The 18657-nt window shown below is 48.8% G+C and overlaps 1 protein-coding gene across 1 annotated transcript in view; it reads left to right on the forward strand.

The window, feature by feature from the left end:
- LOC311314396 (nectin-2) overlaps positions 1 to 17016 on the forward strand; it is a 71951-nt gene extending 54935 nt beyond the window's left edge. The window contains exons 7-10 of the mRNA XM_084444739.1: positions 13679 to 13814; positions 14191 to 14248; positions 14390 to 14473; positions 15107 to 17016. Of these exons, the coding sequence (XP_084300865.1) occupies positions 13679 to 13814; positions 14191 to 14248; positions 14390 to 14473; positions 15107 to 15310 (482 nt within the window). The 3' untranslated portion in view covers positions 15311 to 17016. The remainder of the gene's footprint in view (positions 1 to 13678; positions 13815 to 14190; positions 14249 to 14389; positions 14474 to 15106) is intronic.
- The last annotated feature ends 1641 nt before the right edge of the window (positions 17017 to 18657 follow it).

The raw sequence follows: 18657 nt of genomic DNA on the forward strand, positions 1-18657 counted from the left end.
TTAATTTGTCTCGCCACAGAAGCTAGCATCTGTAGTAATTGTAATTTTGTAGACTTGGTCCAAGATGCAACCAACCTCTGCAGTTCACCAACTGTAATCCTTTTGTTTATATTTTTCATATTGCTGAGCCCAGAAATAATAGCACCGTAACTGTTGGAGTTGGTGTAATTGTATGCACTTTACTATAAGTCTGTGAATAAGCAAGAGTGTGTGTGTCGCCTGTGAGCGTGACTTGGCATGTGTGTGTCTTTGCACTCGTGTGTGCGTGTGTGTCTGGGTGTGATCATGGGAGTCGTGCGGTGGGTTGACTGTTTGCTTATCCTCCCGCTGACTGTCCCACTCATAGAACATGCGTTGTGTTTCACCAGTCTCTCCACTGGCAGTGACCGGCTCTGACCTGTAGTCTGCGTCTGGGTCCTGTCTGGTCCCCCACATATCTGACCCCCACCCCCTCCCCCGCCCCCCTTCCCTGCTCCGTGCTGTCCCTCTCCGTGACACTCTCGGCCTCGACAGCATAGCGTTGGTTTCCCGTGGCGGCGTGGCGTGTCGGGGTCACGGCTCGTCAGACACCGGATCCTCCGGCGAGGCCCCGGTGTTTGGTGACATTTGGCATTTCACCGCAAAATTATTCATCGCTGTTGACATTCAGCCTCCTGCATGATGTTCACGTCGCAGACCCAGAACTTCTGTCGGTGGTGAGGAGAGTGAGCGCGCGTTGCAGCCGAGCCATGGCGCCCACACAGGCGTGGCAACAACCAGCTGCAGCTGAACATCAGCAAAACAGAAGAGCTGGTGGTTGAGGCCGTACTTCCTGACAAGTACTTCCTTCCCCGTACTTCCTCAGATCGTTTGAGGTTTGCAGCAAACTGCTGCGCATGTTCTACGCGTCGGTGGCGGCCGCTGCAGTATTCTTTGCTGTTGCATGCTGGGGGCGGAGGCTTTGCCACAGGCGATGCCAACAAGCCGAATAAGCTGATCAGGAAGCCGGCCTCCGCTGTAGGAGTACGTCTCGACAGCCTGGAGGAGGTGGCGGACAGAGGGATGAGGTCCAAAATCGGCAACATCCTGGGGAACCCGTCCCATCCCCTACGTGAGGAGGTGTACGGCCTCAAAAGCTCTCTCAGCGGCCCCCTCGTCCAGCCCGAGGTGCTCAGAGGAGCGCTTCAGACGCGCCTTCATCCCTGCAACCGCTCAGCTGTGTAACGGAGGTCTCTGAGGCCCACGATGGCCACTCTATAGGACTAATGGACTCAACTCATGGACTGGAGAGCACTTACTGTACTGTGACTGTACTGTGACGGACTTCCTTCCACTAACCGTTTTTAATATACTGTGTGAGTAGCAGTATTTTGTTAGTTATTTGTATATTGTGCCCACCCTATTTATCCCCTATTTATTATGTGTTCTTATTCTGCATATTTTATTCTTAATCTTACTCTCTTAATCTGCTGTGAAACAGAAATTTCCCCACGGGGGTAAATAAAGAGCTATCTGTAAAGAGCTATCTACACGCGCGCACACACACACACACACTGCCTGGTTACTGCTAATGTTTTGGGACAGATCCACATGTACAGTACAGTATACCGTACAAAAGTAGAGATACACACACACATACATTACATAGAGCCTGACATCCACCCACACGCGGGCTGGCCGTGTAGAACCCACCAGCTCTGATCTTCCCACGCTGATGGAGAACCTGGAGAACCATATCTATCCAGGCAGGTCAGGATGATGAAGATCCGGAGTCGCGGCGTGCGTTCCAAATCCGTTCAGCCTCACGCCTCCACAGCGTATCAGTTTATTCTTCTCCTTTATTTATTTTTAGGATTGATTTCCAACGAGACACATTTTATGACGGCCCATTTATGTGTGCGGTTCCAGCGTCCTCTGGCCCAGGCCGGCGCGTCTCGTTCCGGGACAATGAGAGAGCGTTCTAAGAGGGCCCTGATGTTTATTGTTGTGTTGTTGAAAGGCCAGGGGAGGGAGATTAGCGGGGGACAGAATGTTATAATGAGTTTCGGCTCTGACAGGTTCACATTCCACAGTGTCCTCTTACAACGGGAGTGTCCTTTGTCTCTTTGCTGACAAACGGGTTGGTCCCATGCATGACCGGGGTGTGCGCGCGCGTGTGTGTATATATATATATATATATATATATATTTATATATATATATATATATAAATATATATATATATACATACATATACATACACACACATGCATCCACTCCATCTTGCCGTGCGCACGTACCTGTGTGAGAGCAGCACTGTCACAGGAAGTCATTGAGGCCTTATCTGGGTCAGTGAATCAGACAGGGCCCCAAGTTTCTGTCTGCTGGCTAGACAGATACTCCTCACCAGAAGGCAGACAGATCTATCTGATTCTGTGTGTGTCTGTCTGTCTGTCTGTCTGTCTGTGTGTCTCACCAGGAGGAAATGGTGTTGACGGATCGTACAGAGAACAATGGACCTCATTCCTGAATGCAGTTGAGAAAACTTCTGGGACAATTCTGGCATTCCTGAATGGTGTCATATCTGGGATTTGTTCTTATCTAAGAACAGGATTTAAGAACGAGGAAATGCAGTCGTAGGTAGGCCAGATTGGAGTGTGCCCATGTTCGCAAGGGTTGAATTTATGAGTAATCCGAGGTGATTGCGTTGGCTTGAAATAAGAAAATGTAAGAAAATGAAATGGAAATGTCACATTTATAGTCATGATTCTACGAGGCATCGTGGTGTCCTAAAATAAATAAAAGCACTACATAAACACTGCAAATGGCAGTGAATGAATAAATAAGCACTAAACTCAGTCGCTATACTCAGACTCAGCACAACAGCACCTTATATTCTATAGTCGTCAGAATGGACACATCTACATTCTGTAAATAAACGTGATTATGCAACTAAAATATATCATATGGGCCTAATATCTATCAATCAATCAGCACAACATTCTGCCTATTTTGGACTTTTCCCCTTTTCTTATGACCGATGTCTTGCATGCTTTGCAAACATTAGACTCTAATAAGACCGCTGGTCCTGACGGCATTGACCCTTATTTTCTAAAAATTGCATCGCCAATTCAATTATAGCTCAACCACTGACTGACTTGTATAATCTATCTATTTCTGGAGAGGTCCTGCCTGACATGTGGAAACGAGCCTTTCTCTCTCCTCTTTGAAAGGCGGGCGATCCCTCTGAGATGAACAATCATCGGCCCATTTCCATCCTCTCTACCCTATCAAAGATTCTAGAATCCTTAGTTTCCGCTCAACTGAGCTTTTCTCTTGACTTGCACTCAATTTTAAATCCCATGCAGTCTGGATTTAGAACCTAACATAGCACTGTGACTGCGTGCTTGAAAGTGCTAGATGACATCAGGGCTGCTACTGACAACAAGTCATTTACTGTAGTGTTGCTTTGTTTATTGATTTGATTAAAGCCTTTGACACGGTAGACCATATTTTACTTAGCACTCTCCTAAAGTTGGGTTTCAGTCAAAATGTAGTTTCTTGGTTTAAGAGCTACCTTCTTGATCGCACATAGTGTGTTAGGCTTGGCGTTTCTCTCTCCGATCCAATTACTTTAGAAAATGAGGTCCTACAGGGCTAAATTTTGGGCCTGCTTCTTTTTCTTTTTTATGTAAACAATATATGTGATCATTTAAATGATTCTCGGTATCATATTGTTGGTTGTTATTGGTTTTTTCCACCTTGCTTAAATTAGTGTGCATGTTATAAGAGCCAGTGGAGAAACATCTCGCTGCTCATTTTACTGGTATGTTGTATGTGACGAATAAAACGTTAATTTGCACGTGACCTTGAAAATCAATCATGTGAATTGGGAACGTCTCAACTTTTTCCGCGTTGTCTGGGGATTCTGTGTGCACACAACCCTGTAGTAAGGAGCTGGCGGGGCGTTTATGTATGCAAATTCAGGTGTACGAGAACGCACATTCAACTTAAGAAGGGGAGCACAGCTGAGAACACTTTGGCTGTTTAAGAACACATTTCCACCCGTTCATGAATCCGGCTTGGATCTTTCTTAGTTCGTAAGAAGACATTTAAGAAGATACTTAAGAAAATGTTCAGGAATGAGGTCCAATGACCTCATACCAGTTTGGATGAATGGCATTTTGTACTTCCCTTCTCACCTGTAGCCCCACATACAGTGAATCCTACACAATCATCTGTTGGACATGATGCACAACAAAAATCAGTGCACCCTGTGTGTGTGTGTGCTTTCTGTGTGCGTGTCCGTGTGTGTGTGTCCGTGCGTGTGTGGGGGGTTAAGGTTGATGGGGTTTAAGGGGGACGTTGAGAGGCTCCAGGCCCGCTCTGAGACCCGGTTCAGAGGAGCTCATTCGGGTGTGTGCGATGGGAGTCGCCTCTCACCTCTCGTCAGAGCAAGAAGCCCTCTCTCCGTTCCCTCACAACTCAGAAGAGAAACGCAGCAGAACGATGTGGGGGTGGGGTTCCACCTACAGCTTCGGTCTTGACGCACACACACACACACACACACACGGATGCACATATACGAGAACACACAGTATGCGCACAGAGATGTGCACATGCCTCCCCTGCACACACAGTATGCCACAGTACGCCTACACACACCACACACACACACACGCGTGCGTGCGTGCATGCTCCCGTCTCTTCGTGTGTGTCCCTCCCTCTCCTCTCCTCTCTCTCCCCATGCCTAACTGTCCCTGACATCTCTCCAGCTCCCCCGGGACATTCAGGGCTGGTGCCAATACTGCCAAGGAATCAATGCAACAGACGCTCTTTCTATCTCTGTCTCTCTTTCCTCTCTTTCTCTTCTCTCTCTCGCTCCTCTCTCCCTTTCTCTCTCCTCTTTTCTGTCTTTCTCTCTCTCTCTCTCCTCTCTTTCTCTTCTCTCTCGCTTCTCTCTCCTCTTTTCTGTCTTTCTCCCTCCTCTCTCTCTCTCTCTCTCTCCTCTCTCTCCTCTCTCTTGCTCCTCTCTCCCTCTCTCTCCTCTTTGCTGTCTTTCTCCCTCCTCTCTCTCTCTCCTCTCTTTCTCTTCTCTCTCGCTCCTCTCTCCCTTTCTCTCCTTTTCTGTCTTTCTCCCTCCTCTCTGTCTTTCTCCCCTCTGTCTCTTCCGTCCGTCCCCCGTCCCCCCCTCTCCACCTCTCTACCTGTCTTTCTCTCCCTCCTGATCCCCCTCTCGTCTTCCTCAGCGCTCCTATTAAATATTTAGGCTGTGTGATGCATATTTCAAGTGAGCGGGGATCAATTTAAACGGCTGACGGTATTTAGTGGCTCCTTAGGGAGCTACCATAAGCCCTTAAGCTGACTTTCCTGACTGCAGTCTAAATGACTAACACACACAAACCCTTCATAATGACTTGTATACAGACATAGACACGCACGCACACACTCTCTCTCTCTCTCTCTCTCACTTCCGTGCACTCTAAAATAAGGATGCTGTTTGCAAAAGTTAAAAGTGGAATGTGGCTACTTGTGTGAGTGAGAGAGAGAAGAGAGAATAGTGTGTCTGACTGAGGCAGTTCTCGCTAAGGCTTGCAGCTGCTTCTCTGTTGTGGTCGTCTTGAACAGGACGAGATGGCGGTCGTGTTGAGAGCCATCCTGAGTGTTGGGCCAGTGTTTGGTTCACGTGGTCTTTCGTGCTGGGATGGACGTGAGCTCCAATCTGCCTCTTAAGTGTCCTTCACTGAAACACTATTGATCCCTCCACCTCTCTTACCCATTCTCACACCACCAGACTGTTATGCTATGGAAGTACCGCTGAGAAACGCACACCAACCCATACACACATGCGCAGGCGCACACACACACACACACGCACAATAAATGAGAGGTGGAGGAGATGGAGAGCGGTGTTGATAACTCAATATCCAGATGAATTGTTCATAAAAAAAACATTTTGCAATATCTGATTTGTGCCCACAGCCCTCTCTCTCTCTCCCACCCCCTCGCGACCAGTGAGATGAATGGTTCTGTCTCCATTCGCTACCGTATGAAATATACTGTATCTATTGCAGGGGGAGGAATGCTGATTTATTCATTACTGAAGCTAGCAGCGATCTTTGACTGGATATTTTAGCGTAACACTGTTTGAAGTACACTGAGTTTTTTTCATTTGTGATATGGGTGGGCAATCATTTTTGTGTGCAAATGTTCTGCCTCTGTGCATACTGTACATTGTGTGTGTGTGTGCGTTTGTGGATGTCCTCATGTTCATGTATGCATGTGTGCTCATGTATGTTTATTGTATAATTTTGCTTGTGTATACCGTGTGATCGCAGACAGGGAACTGAGGGAGTGTCGAGGAAATTTCTGCGACAAAGTATTGTTCAGGAGAGAGTTGAATGCCAACGGCAAGTTTATCACACGCAACACACACAAGCAACACAAAAGCCACACACAATACAAACAAACAGCACAATAACATCCAAACAACCCCAATAACCCGTCTGGAGAAGGAGGCCGTGGTAAATCTCAGTTGCTTCATGCACACCGCAGTCTGCGATGTGCGAAATGGCGGCCCAGATCTGCAGTTAGTCAACATTTCTACAGTCAAAGAGAGAGCAACCCTGGCGTCTGAGTTACTTCCTGGCCCTCGCTCCCCTCCCCTCCCCCAGCCCAGCTGGATTCCTGTTCTGTCAACGACGAGGACTGTGCGGGCGAAGACTATCAAGGGCACTTAGTTCTACAAACATACTGTAAGATAGCAGATGCACAATATTCTTTCTTCCAGTAGGTTCAGTAAGTTGAGTAAGTTCAGTAAGTTTGCCAGTTCTTATGAGGGAAAGAGTGTGTGTGTTTGTGGGGGTGTGCGAGCATGTGTGCTACTTTGGTTTTTCCATATGTATAAATGCATAAATCAACAACATGGAGAATTAGACCAAACAGTCACAGAAGCTCATCAGACCAGAATAGCAGCCCCCCCCCCCACCCCCTGTAACATGCTAATTCAACTCCCTGTAGTCTCTCTCTCTCTCCCTCCATCGTCCTGACTTCGGTTTTCCGTGTCCAGCAGTTCCCCCAAACGGCGGCGAGCATCCGAATGACAATGGGAGTGTGTGTGTGTGTGTGGGGGGGGGGGGCATCTCTTCCTTAACGAGTGTTTCCTTCCAAACGCCGAGCGAGCGGCGCGGGCCGCGGTGTGCGGTCACTCTCCAGGGGCGGCGGATGAAAGGGGAACACAACGAAGCTGGAGAGGCGCCGCCGTTAATCAGACGGACTCTTACGAGAGGCGGTCCGTCGGAGGGGGGCCTATCGGGGCCGAGGTGGGCCCCGGGGCGCCCGCCGTCAATCCCAATTAATTCTCAGTTCAATTTCAGAGCTTTATTGGCACGACATGAACTGACTGTAAATCACAACGGTGTGATACTGAAGACTGGAAGAGGACGAGCAAAGAGAAAAGGCACGCGCGGAATGCAAAGCAAATGGAAATAAGAATAGATTGATGACAGTTTGTACTGTTGTTCCTCCAGCTTTGACTATCATTTCACTGTTATGCGTCGTTCCAGCGGCCGTCCCTCAGTTATGACACGCTGCCACACACCTCGCTGCCAAGGATGAGCACTGGTGCTTTTCTCTTAATAAGTAGGCACGCCCTAATCGCTAGTCCCGTTTTAAGATTGCAACTACTTATCCACTCCCGTTCTTCCTCGAGTAGTCAGGCTCTCGCCTTCTCTGGTTTAGTAGTTTCTGGGCCGTCGGGGGCGTTTCAGTAGGAACCTCTCCCACCAGGTCTCATCTGGCTGCACCTGGCTGGGCCCGTGCCGTTTGGAACTGATTGATTGCAGCTTTCTCGAGCCACTGATCCAACAAAATCCTGAGCAATACACCTGCCGAATGTCAACTTCATACAGTGCCCGGTTCTCGAGAAAGTTGTGATACAGACATAAAGTGCAGGGTACAGACATGCAGAGATTCCTGCCTTTGTATAGTAGTTACATTTTGGGGAAGAATGTTTCTTACATGCCATCGCCGCCACTGTGAGCAGAGCGAGCACAGCCTGTAGCCAGCGCGCTCTCTCTCTCTCTCTCTCTCTCTCTCTCTCTCTCTCTGCCTCCTCCATCTCTCTGTCTCTCCCTCCTGCTCTCTCTCTCCTCTCTCTCTCCATCACATTCTCTGCTCCCTCTTGATCTACATCTCATTTGCTCAGTTCTTTCCTTCCTCTCTCCTCCTCTTTCCTCGCCCGGGTTCGACTGTGGCGTGGCGTCGCTTACAGCATGCATGTTAACCGGGAGAGGACACTGACCACTCGGTCCCTAGAGATACAGCAGAGGTTTTTGTGGGCAATTGAACTAGACAGTGAGTGAGTGAGCTGGAAGGGGGAGGAAGTACTGTAGGGATGTGTGCCAGTTAATGAGGTGGACACGCCGTCGATGTACTGTACTGTATTAAGAGAACTGGAGGCGGCATCAAAAGATGGCCGCCCATTCGTTCCGATGAAAGACGCTCGCCCAGCGCATGAAACCGAAAAGGCTCCCGCGCTTCCTACTCACTTCCTACTTCTGCGGCCCACGAATTGATATGAACGTTTGACTTGAAAAACTTTGTTTCTTTCTCCGTACATTTCGTTCCCCATGCGTGTCTGTGGGAAAAAGTATTTTCGGGCCGCGCAGCGTCACGTGATACCGACCTTGGCCACCGCACCGGATGGCTTCACAGCCCAGAGCTGTTCCTGGGGGCTCGGGACACACCCCCTGACAGGGGTGAGCCAGGCTGCCCCCTCCCTCGGCCAGGAGGACCGCTGGTGGTGACGTAGGGGCAGATGGGTAGTGGCGGGGGCTGAGGAGAGAGAGAGAGGGTGGGGGCAGAGTTCAGGTGGGGTTCAGGTGTTGGGGTTTGGCAGTGAGGGAGGTCTACCCTGCATTCAGCTTCACCTCTGCTGACTCAAGAAATGATCCAAGATCTCACACAGCTCCTCGGCAGCTCCAAACCGTGTGTGTGTGTGTGTGTGTGTGCGCATGCGCGTGCGAGTGTTTGGACAGCTATTTAACCAATGCTAATGCAGCCTCCTTAGTCCATATAAAGTGGACTGTAAATATTGGCAGAGAGACAGCGAGAGGCGAGCACCAACCTTGCCAGAGAGAGAGAGAGACAGAGGGGGAGAAATGGAGAGACGGGGAGAAAGGGAGAGAGAGAGAGAGAGAGAGAGGAAGAGAGAGGGAGGAAGAGAGAGGGGGAAGGGAGAGAGAGAGAGAGAGAGGGGGAGGAAGAGAGAGGGAGAGAGAGAGGGAGGAAGAGAGGGGGAAGGAAGAGAGAGGGGGAAGGAAGAGAGCGAGGGCGTGGGAGAGAGAGAGGGGGGGAGGAAGAGAGAGAGGGGGAAGGAAGAGAGAGAGAGGGAGGAAGAGAGAGAGGGGGGAGGAAGAGAGAGAGGGAGGAAGAGGGAGAGAGGGGGGCTCGGAGGAGACAGAGACCTCTTCCCTCTTCTCTGCCTCTTCCCTGGGCAACTGAGGTGGAGTTTTAATGCACTATGGCAGAGAGCACACTGTCTCCCTGGAGAGAGAGCGGAGATTAGCGTCACACACACACACACACACACACACACACACACACACAAACACACACACACACACAACATCCGCTTAATCAGATTCAGATAGTGTAAATGCATGGGTCCGGTTTCTGGAATTTGTCTATTACTACTGGGCCTGACACACACACACACACACACACACACACACACACACACACACACACACACACACACACACACACACACACACACACAGGACTCTGCAGAAGTGATGAGTACTACATTTAAGAATGTGAATTTAAGTAATAGCTAAAGTTTTAGGATCAATGGTAGTAGTAGCACTTATGTTGATTGTAAATTATTAAGTGTGTGTGTGTGTGTGTGTGTCCTTTTAAAGTTGCAGCTCACGTAAGGTAACACTTGGCTGGCCCTGTCAGTGTGAGAAGTGCTTTGATCTTTGATCCATTCTCTTTCTCACTCTGTCATTCTCCCTCTCTCTTTTCTCTCTATTTTCTCTCTCTCTCTCTCCCATTCTCTCTCTCTTTCTCTACAGTACCTTCATCTCCCCACACCTCCAGTGTGTGTAATTATGTATGGACCTAGTTACCCGGATACTGTCACCAGGGAGGTGTGTGTGTGCGTGTGTGCGGTGTGTGTGTGTGTGTGTGTGTGTGTGTGTGTGTGTGTGTGTGTGCGCCCAGGTTGAATGAATGGATGGAGGGTAATGTAACCCTGTAAAGGTAGCTTGGCGTCTGAGGATGGATCCCTCCCCTCTCCTCCTGTTCTGAGCAATGGGATTACCTCCGCTCTCAATCTTAATCTCTGTCTACATCTCCTCTGATCAATCCATCACCACCTAATCTCTATTCCCATCGCTGGGGAGACATCGAACAGTGTGCGTCTGATGATGCGCCTTTGATGCCGGATCTTCGGCCGTAAACAAGTATACACAAGGAATTGTTTTGCCTTTGATCAGTAACCCCCCCACCACTCCCCCCCCTCCGCTGATCTCACTGGCTGAGGGCCATCATGTTCTCTAACCCCGGGGACCGCGGGACGGCCAAAACATACAATTATAGGAATTTGTGTGTGTTGACTTGAGCGCAGAGATCAGCGAGGGTAGTAAAGGGCTCATCACAGCAGATGAGATGCAGAGATGCTGTGTTACGGTGGCCCAGACAAACCAATCCCCAGTGACAGCAATGTAGGGATGGGAGGCGGGGATAAGTACCGGATGGCAGCCAGATCAGCGAGCAGAGCCCAGATGAGGAGGCTATGGCTGGGCGAGCATGTTAACCTTAATCCCTTTGGGAGAGGCAGCAATACTCGGAGGGAGGGAGAGAGAGAGAGAGAGGGAGGGAGAGAGAGAGACATCTCTGAGACATGTCCTCCTCCTCTGGGAGTGATCAGTCTGTCCTGGCCAGTCTGGGAGCTCTCCAGCCAGCATGTGGAAGAGAGGCATCATGATGATGATGATGTGAACAGAGGTGCGGCGTCCCCGGCCCCAGGGCTGCCCCCCCCCTTCCTCTCCTGCTCTCCTCTGATGGACTAAAGCTCTGGTTCTTCAGCATGCTCACAGAATAGACCCTTCCTCTCGGTCTGGATGTACAGTAATTCCTATGATTGGCTGAGTGGTTAATTGAGTGGTTGACTGAGTGGTTGACTGAGTGAGTGGTTGACTGACTGAGTGGTTGACTGAGTGAGTGGTTGACTGAGTGGTTGACTGACTGAGTGGTTGACTGAGTGGTTGACTGACTGAGTGGTTGACTGCGAGTGGTTGACTGACTGAGTGGTTGACTGAGTGAGTGGTTGACTGACTGAATGGTTGACTGACTGGCTGGGTGGGTGGAGAGCTAGGTAAGGGAGGAGAAGTATGTGTATCCATCTGGATGCTCCTGTGTTGGTCATCTCAGAGGAGTGGAGATGGCCTTTCACTCCTGGCCTGGTCTGCCGATGACCACTTCAGCCAATCTGTCTCAACACACAGCAGTACAGCAGCACAACACACGCCTCGCTTCCTGTCTGCTCTAGGCACAACTGGACAGAGAATTCCTGTTTTTTGGGGGCCTGGATTGAAGTGTGTGGCATTCATAGCACTGTGTGTGTGTGTGTGTGTGTGTGTGTGTGTGTGTGTGTGTGTGTGTGTGTGTGTGTGTGTGTGTGTGTGTGTGTGTGTGTGTGTGTGTGTGTGTGTGTGTGTGTGTGTGTGTGTGTGTGTGTGAGAGAGAGAGAGAGAGAGACAGTTTGTGCATTCGTCAGTGTGTGTGTTTAGGGCGGAGAAACGTGTGTGTGAATGTGAGTGATGGATGTATATACGGAATGCTGCTTTTTGTGTGTGGTTGTGTGTCTGTGTGTGTCTACACCGAGTGTGTCAGTCTGTCGGTCTGTCTGAATTATGGAGCTTGTCCTTGTGGGCAGGCTGCGGCAGCCAGGGGGGACGCGCGCGCGCACACACACACACACACACACACACACACACACTTCGTCTGGAAGATTTCATTAGTGCAAGACATGGCTAACATCAACACCAACACAGAGGGCAGGCTCCCTGGCAACTCATTCACACACCGGTCACATCTTAATACTCTGTGGTCATCTCCTTTCCTCATATCCAGTCAGCCACCTGGACTGGTCTGAGATGAGTTGGCGAGATACATCAAGGTGCCCCAACTATACCTCTCATTGAGTTCCAATTCCAAGCACAATTTCAATGTGAATGTAGATGGGAAGAAAAGAGGCTCATTTGAATACTGGGGCTCAGAGAGAGATTCAAAAAAAGAGAGGGATGGAGAGAGAGTGAGAGTGAGAGAGAGAAATAGCAGGTGGAGCATTTGAATGATGGGAAGTGAAGGGGGGGTAAAGGGGGGGGAGAGAGAGAGAGAGTGTCATCAGAGTAAGTGGAAGGTTACTGGTCTGTTGTGTTTCGGTGGAGGTATAGAGCCGCCATGTGGTGGCTGGTGGCACTACATGCTGTAATTATTCTAGATTATGACAGTGTACCTGCACCCTGCCATGTGTGTAAATCACCTGTGTCTCCCTCCAGACCTGTTAAATTCACCATGCATTGAATGATGATCACTGTATGCTATAAATGTCAGCGTTGAGCGCTTCGAGTGTTTAATGAGCGGCGTCATGAAAAATGCAGTTGTCAGGTAATTATTGTGTTTTAAAATTCATAGTGGAGCTGAAACCACAATACCAGTTTTACAGGGGGGGGTGAAGCCATGTGATTTCACGAGCTTTGTAATACATTTTTTAAGGAAAGGAAAGAATATCTTCCTTTACTGTCTCTCATATAACTATTCATAACATTCATAATAGCCAGTATGAAGCGTGTTAGTTGAGGAAGAAAGGGAAATGGGGAATTGAACTGTGGTGTTGATTATCAGGACCGAGTCTTAAACAGAGGACTAACAACATGTAATGGTAGACTCAGCACCTACTGCACAGTTCTGTACTCTGACAGGAGTTCTCCTTCAAAGAGCTCACCCCCTCCTTGCCCTATAACACCTCCTCATTAGCGTAGCCCCCTGGGAAATGTAGTTTGGATAATAAGCTGGGGCACACCTCTAGTTGTGTGCGCGCGCGTGTATCTGTGCGTGTCTTTTCTTCTGTTCGTCGTTGTTCACGCTTCATTAGAGGAATCTCTTCCTGGCTCCTGTGATTGTCCTAATAACCCATGTGACCCCACACTCTAATAGAGACTTTTCCTGGAAACGCGCGCTTCTCTCTTCTGATCTCCCTCACACACACACACACACACACACACACACACACACACACACACACACACACATCGACAGACCCCTCTCTCTCTCTCTCTAGATGTCTCTCTAGAAGACAGGCAATGCATCCACTGAACACGCAAAATGGAGGTGGAAACCGAGCTCGATAGCAACTATTCTGCTCACTAAGTCTGTACATAGCCAGGGATTTTGTTAATTTTGGATCACTGTCTCTCTCTCTTTCCATCTACCTCCCGCTCTCTCTCTCTCTCTCTCTCCCTCCCTCTCTCTCTCTCTCTTTCCATCTACCCCCCTCTCTCTCCCCCCCCCCTCTCTCTCTCTCTCTCTCTCTCCCTCCCTCTCTCTCTCTCTCTCTCTCTCTCTCTCTCCCCCCCCCCCTCTCTCTCTCTCTCTCTCTCTCTCTCCCCCCTCTTTCTCTCTCTCTCTCTCTCTCTCTCTCTCACTCTCAGGTAATCGTCTGCCAGAGAAAGGTCCGACCACAGGAAGTATTATTGGGGGGATCATCGCAGTCATCCTGGCCCTGGCCATCATTGGCACCGCCATCGCCATGTTCCGCAAACACCGTGACAGCAAGCTCAACGGAGAGTACGTGTGGCATGTGTCACTAGCTACAGTATAAGAGTCTTTGTGTGCGTGTGTGCGTGCGTGCGTGCGTGTGTGTGATCTTTCTGTCAATAGGAGAGCATGCGTCTGTCAGTCCCTCAGTCTACCTGTTCATCTATCCATCTGTTGGGCTGTCTATCCCTTTATCTTTTCTCATCCTATCTCACTTCCTGTCTTTTCTCTCCATCTTATCTCACTTCCTGTCTTTACTCTCCTCTATCGACTTTGCAATTTACTACCGTTGTGTCTCTTCCCGGTGTGTCTCCCCTTCTGACAGTTTAAGATGTGTGCTGTACGGTATCTCTCAAAGCACCTGTACGCCAATAACACAACTCTTGCCCGTCTCTCTTTCTCCCAGTGGGCCTCCCAACTATAAGCCCCCTCCCCCTAAGAAGACCAGAAGCTCCAATGACAGGGTGAGTCCATGTGCACTGAGATGTCATCAATGTTGGACAGATAACCATTTGGCCACTTCAGTGGGGGCCTCCATCCGCCATGGTTAAGCTGTACTGTATGTGCCTGAGTTATATTGTATGCATGTGGTTGCGTTTCTGCAGTTGAACACCAGTCGTGACCCGGCGTCAGTAGACAGACCCCTGCAGCAGCAGAACCGCGACTCCCAGAATGCCGAGCCAGTCACGGTATGATGTCACAGCTTCGTCATCTGCATAGATCTGTACAGCTAGATATTGCTGTAGCTCATAGTGGGTGCGTTAAGTAGCTGAGCGCTCACTCTTAGAATGCTCATTTTGAGCGCTGAGCGTTTTTTTAAAACCACTTAACGGTCTTCTCTAACCGAGCGCTGAGTTGCTAGGAGACGAGAACTTTTCACCTGTTGTCAGTCATGTGTGATTAGCGAGCAGCGTCCCAACGATTCCCAAGCCAAAACGCGCCCCTTGTTTTTTTTTGCTCAGGTGATGATGATGATTATGATGTGGTGTTTGACTCAAACAGATCATAATTCAAAACTGCTCCCTTGTGCTCTGAGCAGATCAGTCTGAGCGTAACCGAGCAGCCCGTTAAGTGAATTCTGATCACTGATCGCTGACTGAGCGCTCAGCTACTTAACGCACCCAGTATAGGCACTGTCTGTAACAGATATTCATAATCGTTAATTACTGTAGAATCAAAGGCATCAAGTGAAAAATCAAGTTAATTCGAAACAAATTAATTAAGTGAAAATCAATCATTTATGCTACATGCATGGCTTAGTTTAGAGAAGTTTGCAATTGCAGTACATAAATCTAAAGTGTGTGTGTGTGTGTGTGTGTTAGGACCTGGATGCGTACTATGGTGATGAGGAGGGAGATGAGGCCAATGATGGGGAGCACTACTACACCTCCGCCCCGTCCGGCTGGGATGACCCTGGACACGGTGAAGTCCCGCCTCCCTACACCGACGTGGTCAATGAACACCAGGAGCAGCCCTCCGCCGTCAACCGTGGAGACAGCTTCGTGTCTCCTGCCATGTTTGTGTGAGAACCTGTGTGTGTGTGTGTGTGTGTGTGACTGACTGACTGACTGGCTCATTGACCGACTGTCTGACTGAATGACTGGTGTTTAAACATTAGGAACCACCATTAACCCAAACCCACCGACCATTTTCTACTTTTTCACACTACTGTACTACACCAGCCTCTTCAGGACAGCACAATTATCTTGGAAACAAATCAGCCTCAAAGTCCAGTAGGTGTGATCTATGGCATCTGTTACGCCAGCATGACTGGATCATGATCTGAACTTTTGTTCTGAATGTATTTTGTCTTAACTAGTGTCGACTGGAAGGGCATGACTGTTGCTGTGTGCCTGAATCTCATGTGCCTGAAAGGTCTGCATCTGTATTTCAGTGGCTAGAATGCTGTTCAGCATTACATAACACTGCAACTTTAAAGTACATGTTGTAGTTAATGACCTGAAGATGAGCGATTCTTGGCAATCCTCTGTGTGCGTGCGTGTGTGTGCGCGCGTGTGTGTGTGCGTTCGTGTGTGTGTTTGTGTGCTCGTGCACGCGTGTGTGCGCCAATGTGCACTGTACTGTGTCTGTGTGTACGCGTGTGTGCCCATGCGTTTGTTTGATATGGTACCACTGTGTGTGTATCTGCCAGTGCATTAACTAAAGCACAGTGACACTAGCGTGCTGTAAACAGTGGCGCAGCTATAATCTCCTCGTACCCGGGCTCGCTCTGACCAGCCCTCTGAGAGCACCAGGCTAGTCTACCAGCCAGGCTGCAGGGGCGCTAGGGCCTGATCCCTCCTTCCTGCAGATTATCCATGGAGATGGTATAAAAATCATGATCCGTGCAGATGAAATAAAATCGTCATCCGTGGAGATGGCATATAAGATCATGACCCGTGGAGATGGAATAAAATCGTAATCCGTGGAGATGGTATAAAATCATGATTCGTGGAGATGGTATAAAAAATCATGATCCGTGGTAGATATCAAATTATATCCCTGCTTACTTCCTGATTGTGTGCTCCCGTTCAAACCTGAACTCTGTGAAACTGACCACGGATCAGCGCTAGAGCAGGTTTTTGTCCTCAGGACCTAGTAGTGTAAGGTCTGCTTGACCGTTCATCCCCCCATGGTTCCGATGAGCACTGGGGACACGGGAAACTGAGTATGGATCTGTTGTTACCGGTACCTAGAGGTCACTAAAACCTCATTATAGGGACAGTCAATCCCGTGATAAACAGTGAACAGTCTTTTTATACATTCAAAGGGAAAAAATCTGATCCTGTATGTACCTGTCTGTTTCTTATGCTTCTTAGCCACATGTTGAGGTACAGTGTGTTCAATCCAGTCCATTATGCACATGCATCTTGAAAAGGGTTTGTTCAATTCTACCATCAAGTCGCTAAATGGGTAGAGTTGAAATGGAATTGACACTGAAGCTGTTACTATATTATTAAGAACAAGAACATTGTCAGGGTCTGCTTTTTTATGTAAGGGTTAGGATGTCTATGCCAACCACTGTATTGTTACTGTACTTGTGATGTGCCTTTTAATGCAGCCGGTCACCAGGGTGTGATGTCTGATTTAGCAGTGATGAATCAAAGGATGATTTTATGTTTATCTTTTTTTCAAACCTATTGCTGTTCTTTTTAAATGTGTTGTACAGATGTGTGATATTTTCAGAATCATGAAACTACTGATGATTTGACTCAATAAACTTTTAAAACTGTGATGATGAGGTCTAATAATTTGAGTTGTTCAGAATTACCTGTCAATGAGTGTATGTGCTCGTTTTGAATCACCAAATAGTCAATCAGTTAATACGTTAGTCTTGCAACACCCCTGTTTAAACATGAGATGGAAGTATAGACGGTTATAGCATAACTTGGAAGTCTTTATTTGTCACACAGAACTTGACTCCAGCACACGTGTGCAATGGAACAGGAACACACACACACACACACATATTGGGGTCGCCTGGTGAGTTCTCTGCCTTTGACCCATCCTGTGCTGTCCGGGGGCCATGGGACCAATCCAAGTGCTCTGTCCAATCCTGGTCAGGGACAGACAGGAGAGCGATCTCTTCTGCATGTTTTTCATATTGGGGTTCTATGTGGAGGGAACCCAAGTGAGCATGAGAACATGCAAACTCCACACAGAAAGGCCCGGAAGATATAATAGCCCATCCAGGAATCGAACCCAGACCTCCTCCCTGTGAGGCGACGGTGTAATGAAGCCAGCTGGGGCGGAGTCTGGACACAGTGGGGGCCGTGGTAGAGAGGAGGATGCAGACATCATGGACAACGTCAACCAGCCTCTCCACCACACCCTGGTGGGCGGCTCATTGCTCTGCATTCCAGGACTGAGCGCCACAGGAGGTCCTTTGTCCCAACAGCCGTTTAACAGCTCTGTTGCGGGCGGGGGCGTCTGACCTGAGCTCACCTGACCCCCTCCTCTTCCCCCTCCCTGCCCTCCCCCCACCCCCCTCCTTTCTTGTGCACTTTACTACTGACCCTTTTATTAGTTTATTGCTTACTTTATGCCCTTTACTCACTTTTTTTTTTTTTAAATCATAGGCTCACATTTTATGACATGTCGATTGATTGAATTTGTCGTCTGTCTCTTGTGTTGTGTTGTGTATTGCTGTGTCGTTCTGTTTTGCTGTGTGTTGAGCTATTAGATACATAGATGCATAGAATTTCCCCAAGGGGATTAATAAAGTACTGTATCATCTATGCGACCCATGGGATTCATTGTCTTGTAGAAGGATACTTTGGCACACTGCCAGGAGCTGGGATTGAACCTGGGACCTTCCGATCGCCGGCCGCTCTACCTCCCAAGCTAAGTGCAGCACAAACATATATCACATTTTTGGACTGAGGCAGGCTATAACCAACTTACTAACTCGTGTGTTATCAAACTAGACTATAAACTACTGCACAGTCAACAGGACTGCAGTACTAACACCGGCAGTACCTGTTCTAGTCCAGGAGGGGGTGCTGGACACAGCTCTTAGGGGAGGCAGGCTTCAGGCCTGCGTGATGCAGTAGATGGCCCCTCTCTCCCTCTGAATCCTCAGTCTATCTCATCTGCCTCCATCCTCATAGCCTGGTGAAACAGGCAAACCATGGCAGCCTGGTCGACCAAGCTGCCATCCTCCCCCAGCCCAGAACCCAGACCCCAGGAAAAAGAAGTAGCTCAAGAGTTCTAGAACTCTCCCTGGTCTCCACACCCATCCACTCTGGGGTGGAACCTATTCACTGCAAGTGAAGAGTTACAGACAAGGAGGACCTATAGAGATAACAGGCCTCCTCGGCCGTTATTCAAAAGCAATCTTATCTAGTTATAGGTTTTACATACAGTACTAGCA

The sequence above is a fragment of the Borostomias antarcticus genome, assembly GCF_949987555.1.
Source record: "Borostomias antarcticus genome assembly, chromosome: 10".
NCBI classification, from domain to species: Eukaryota; Metazoa; Chordata; class Actinopteri; order Stomiiformes; family Stomiidae; genus Borostomias; species Borostomias antarcticus.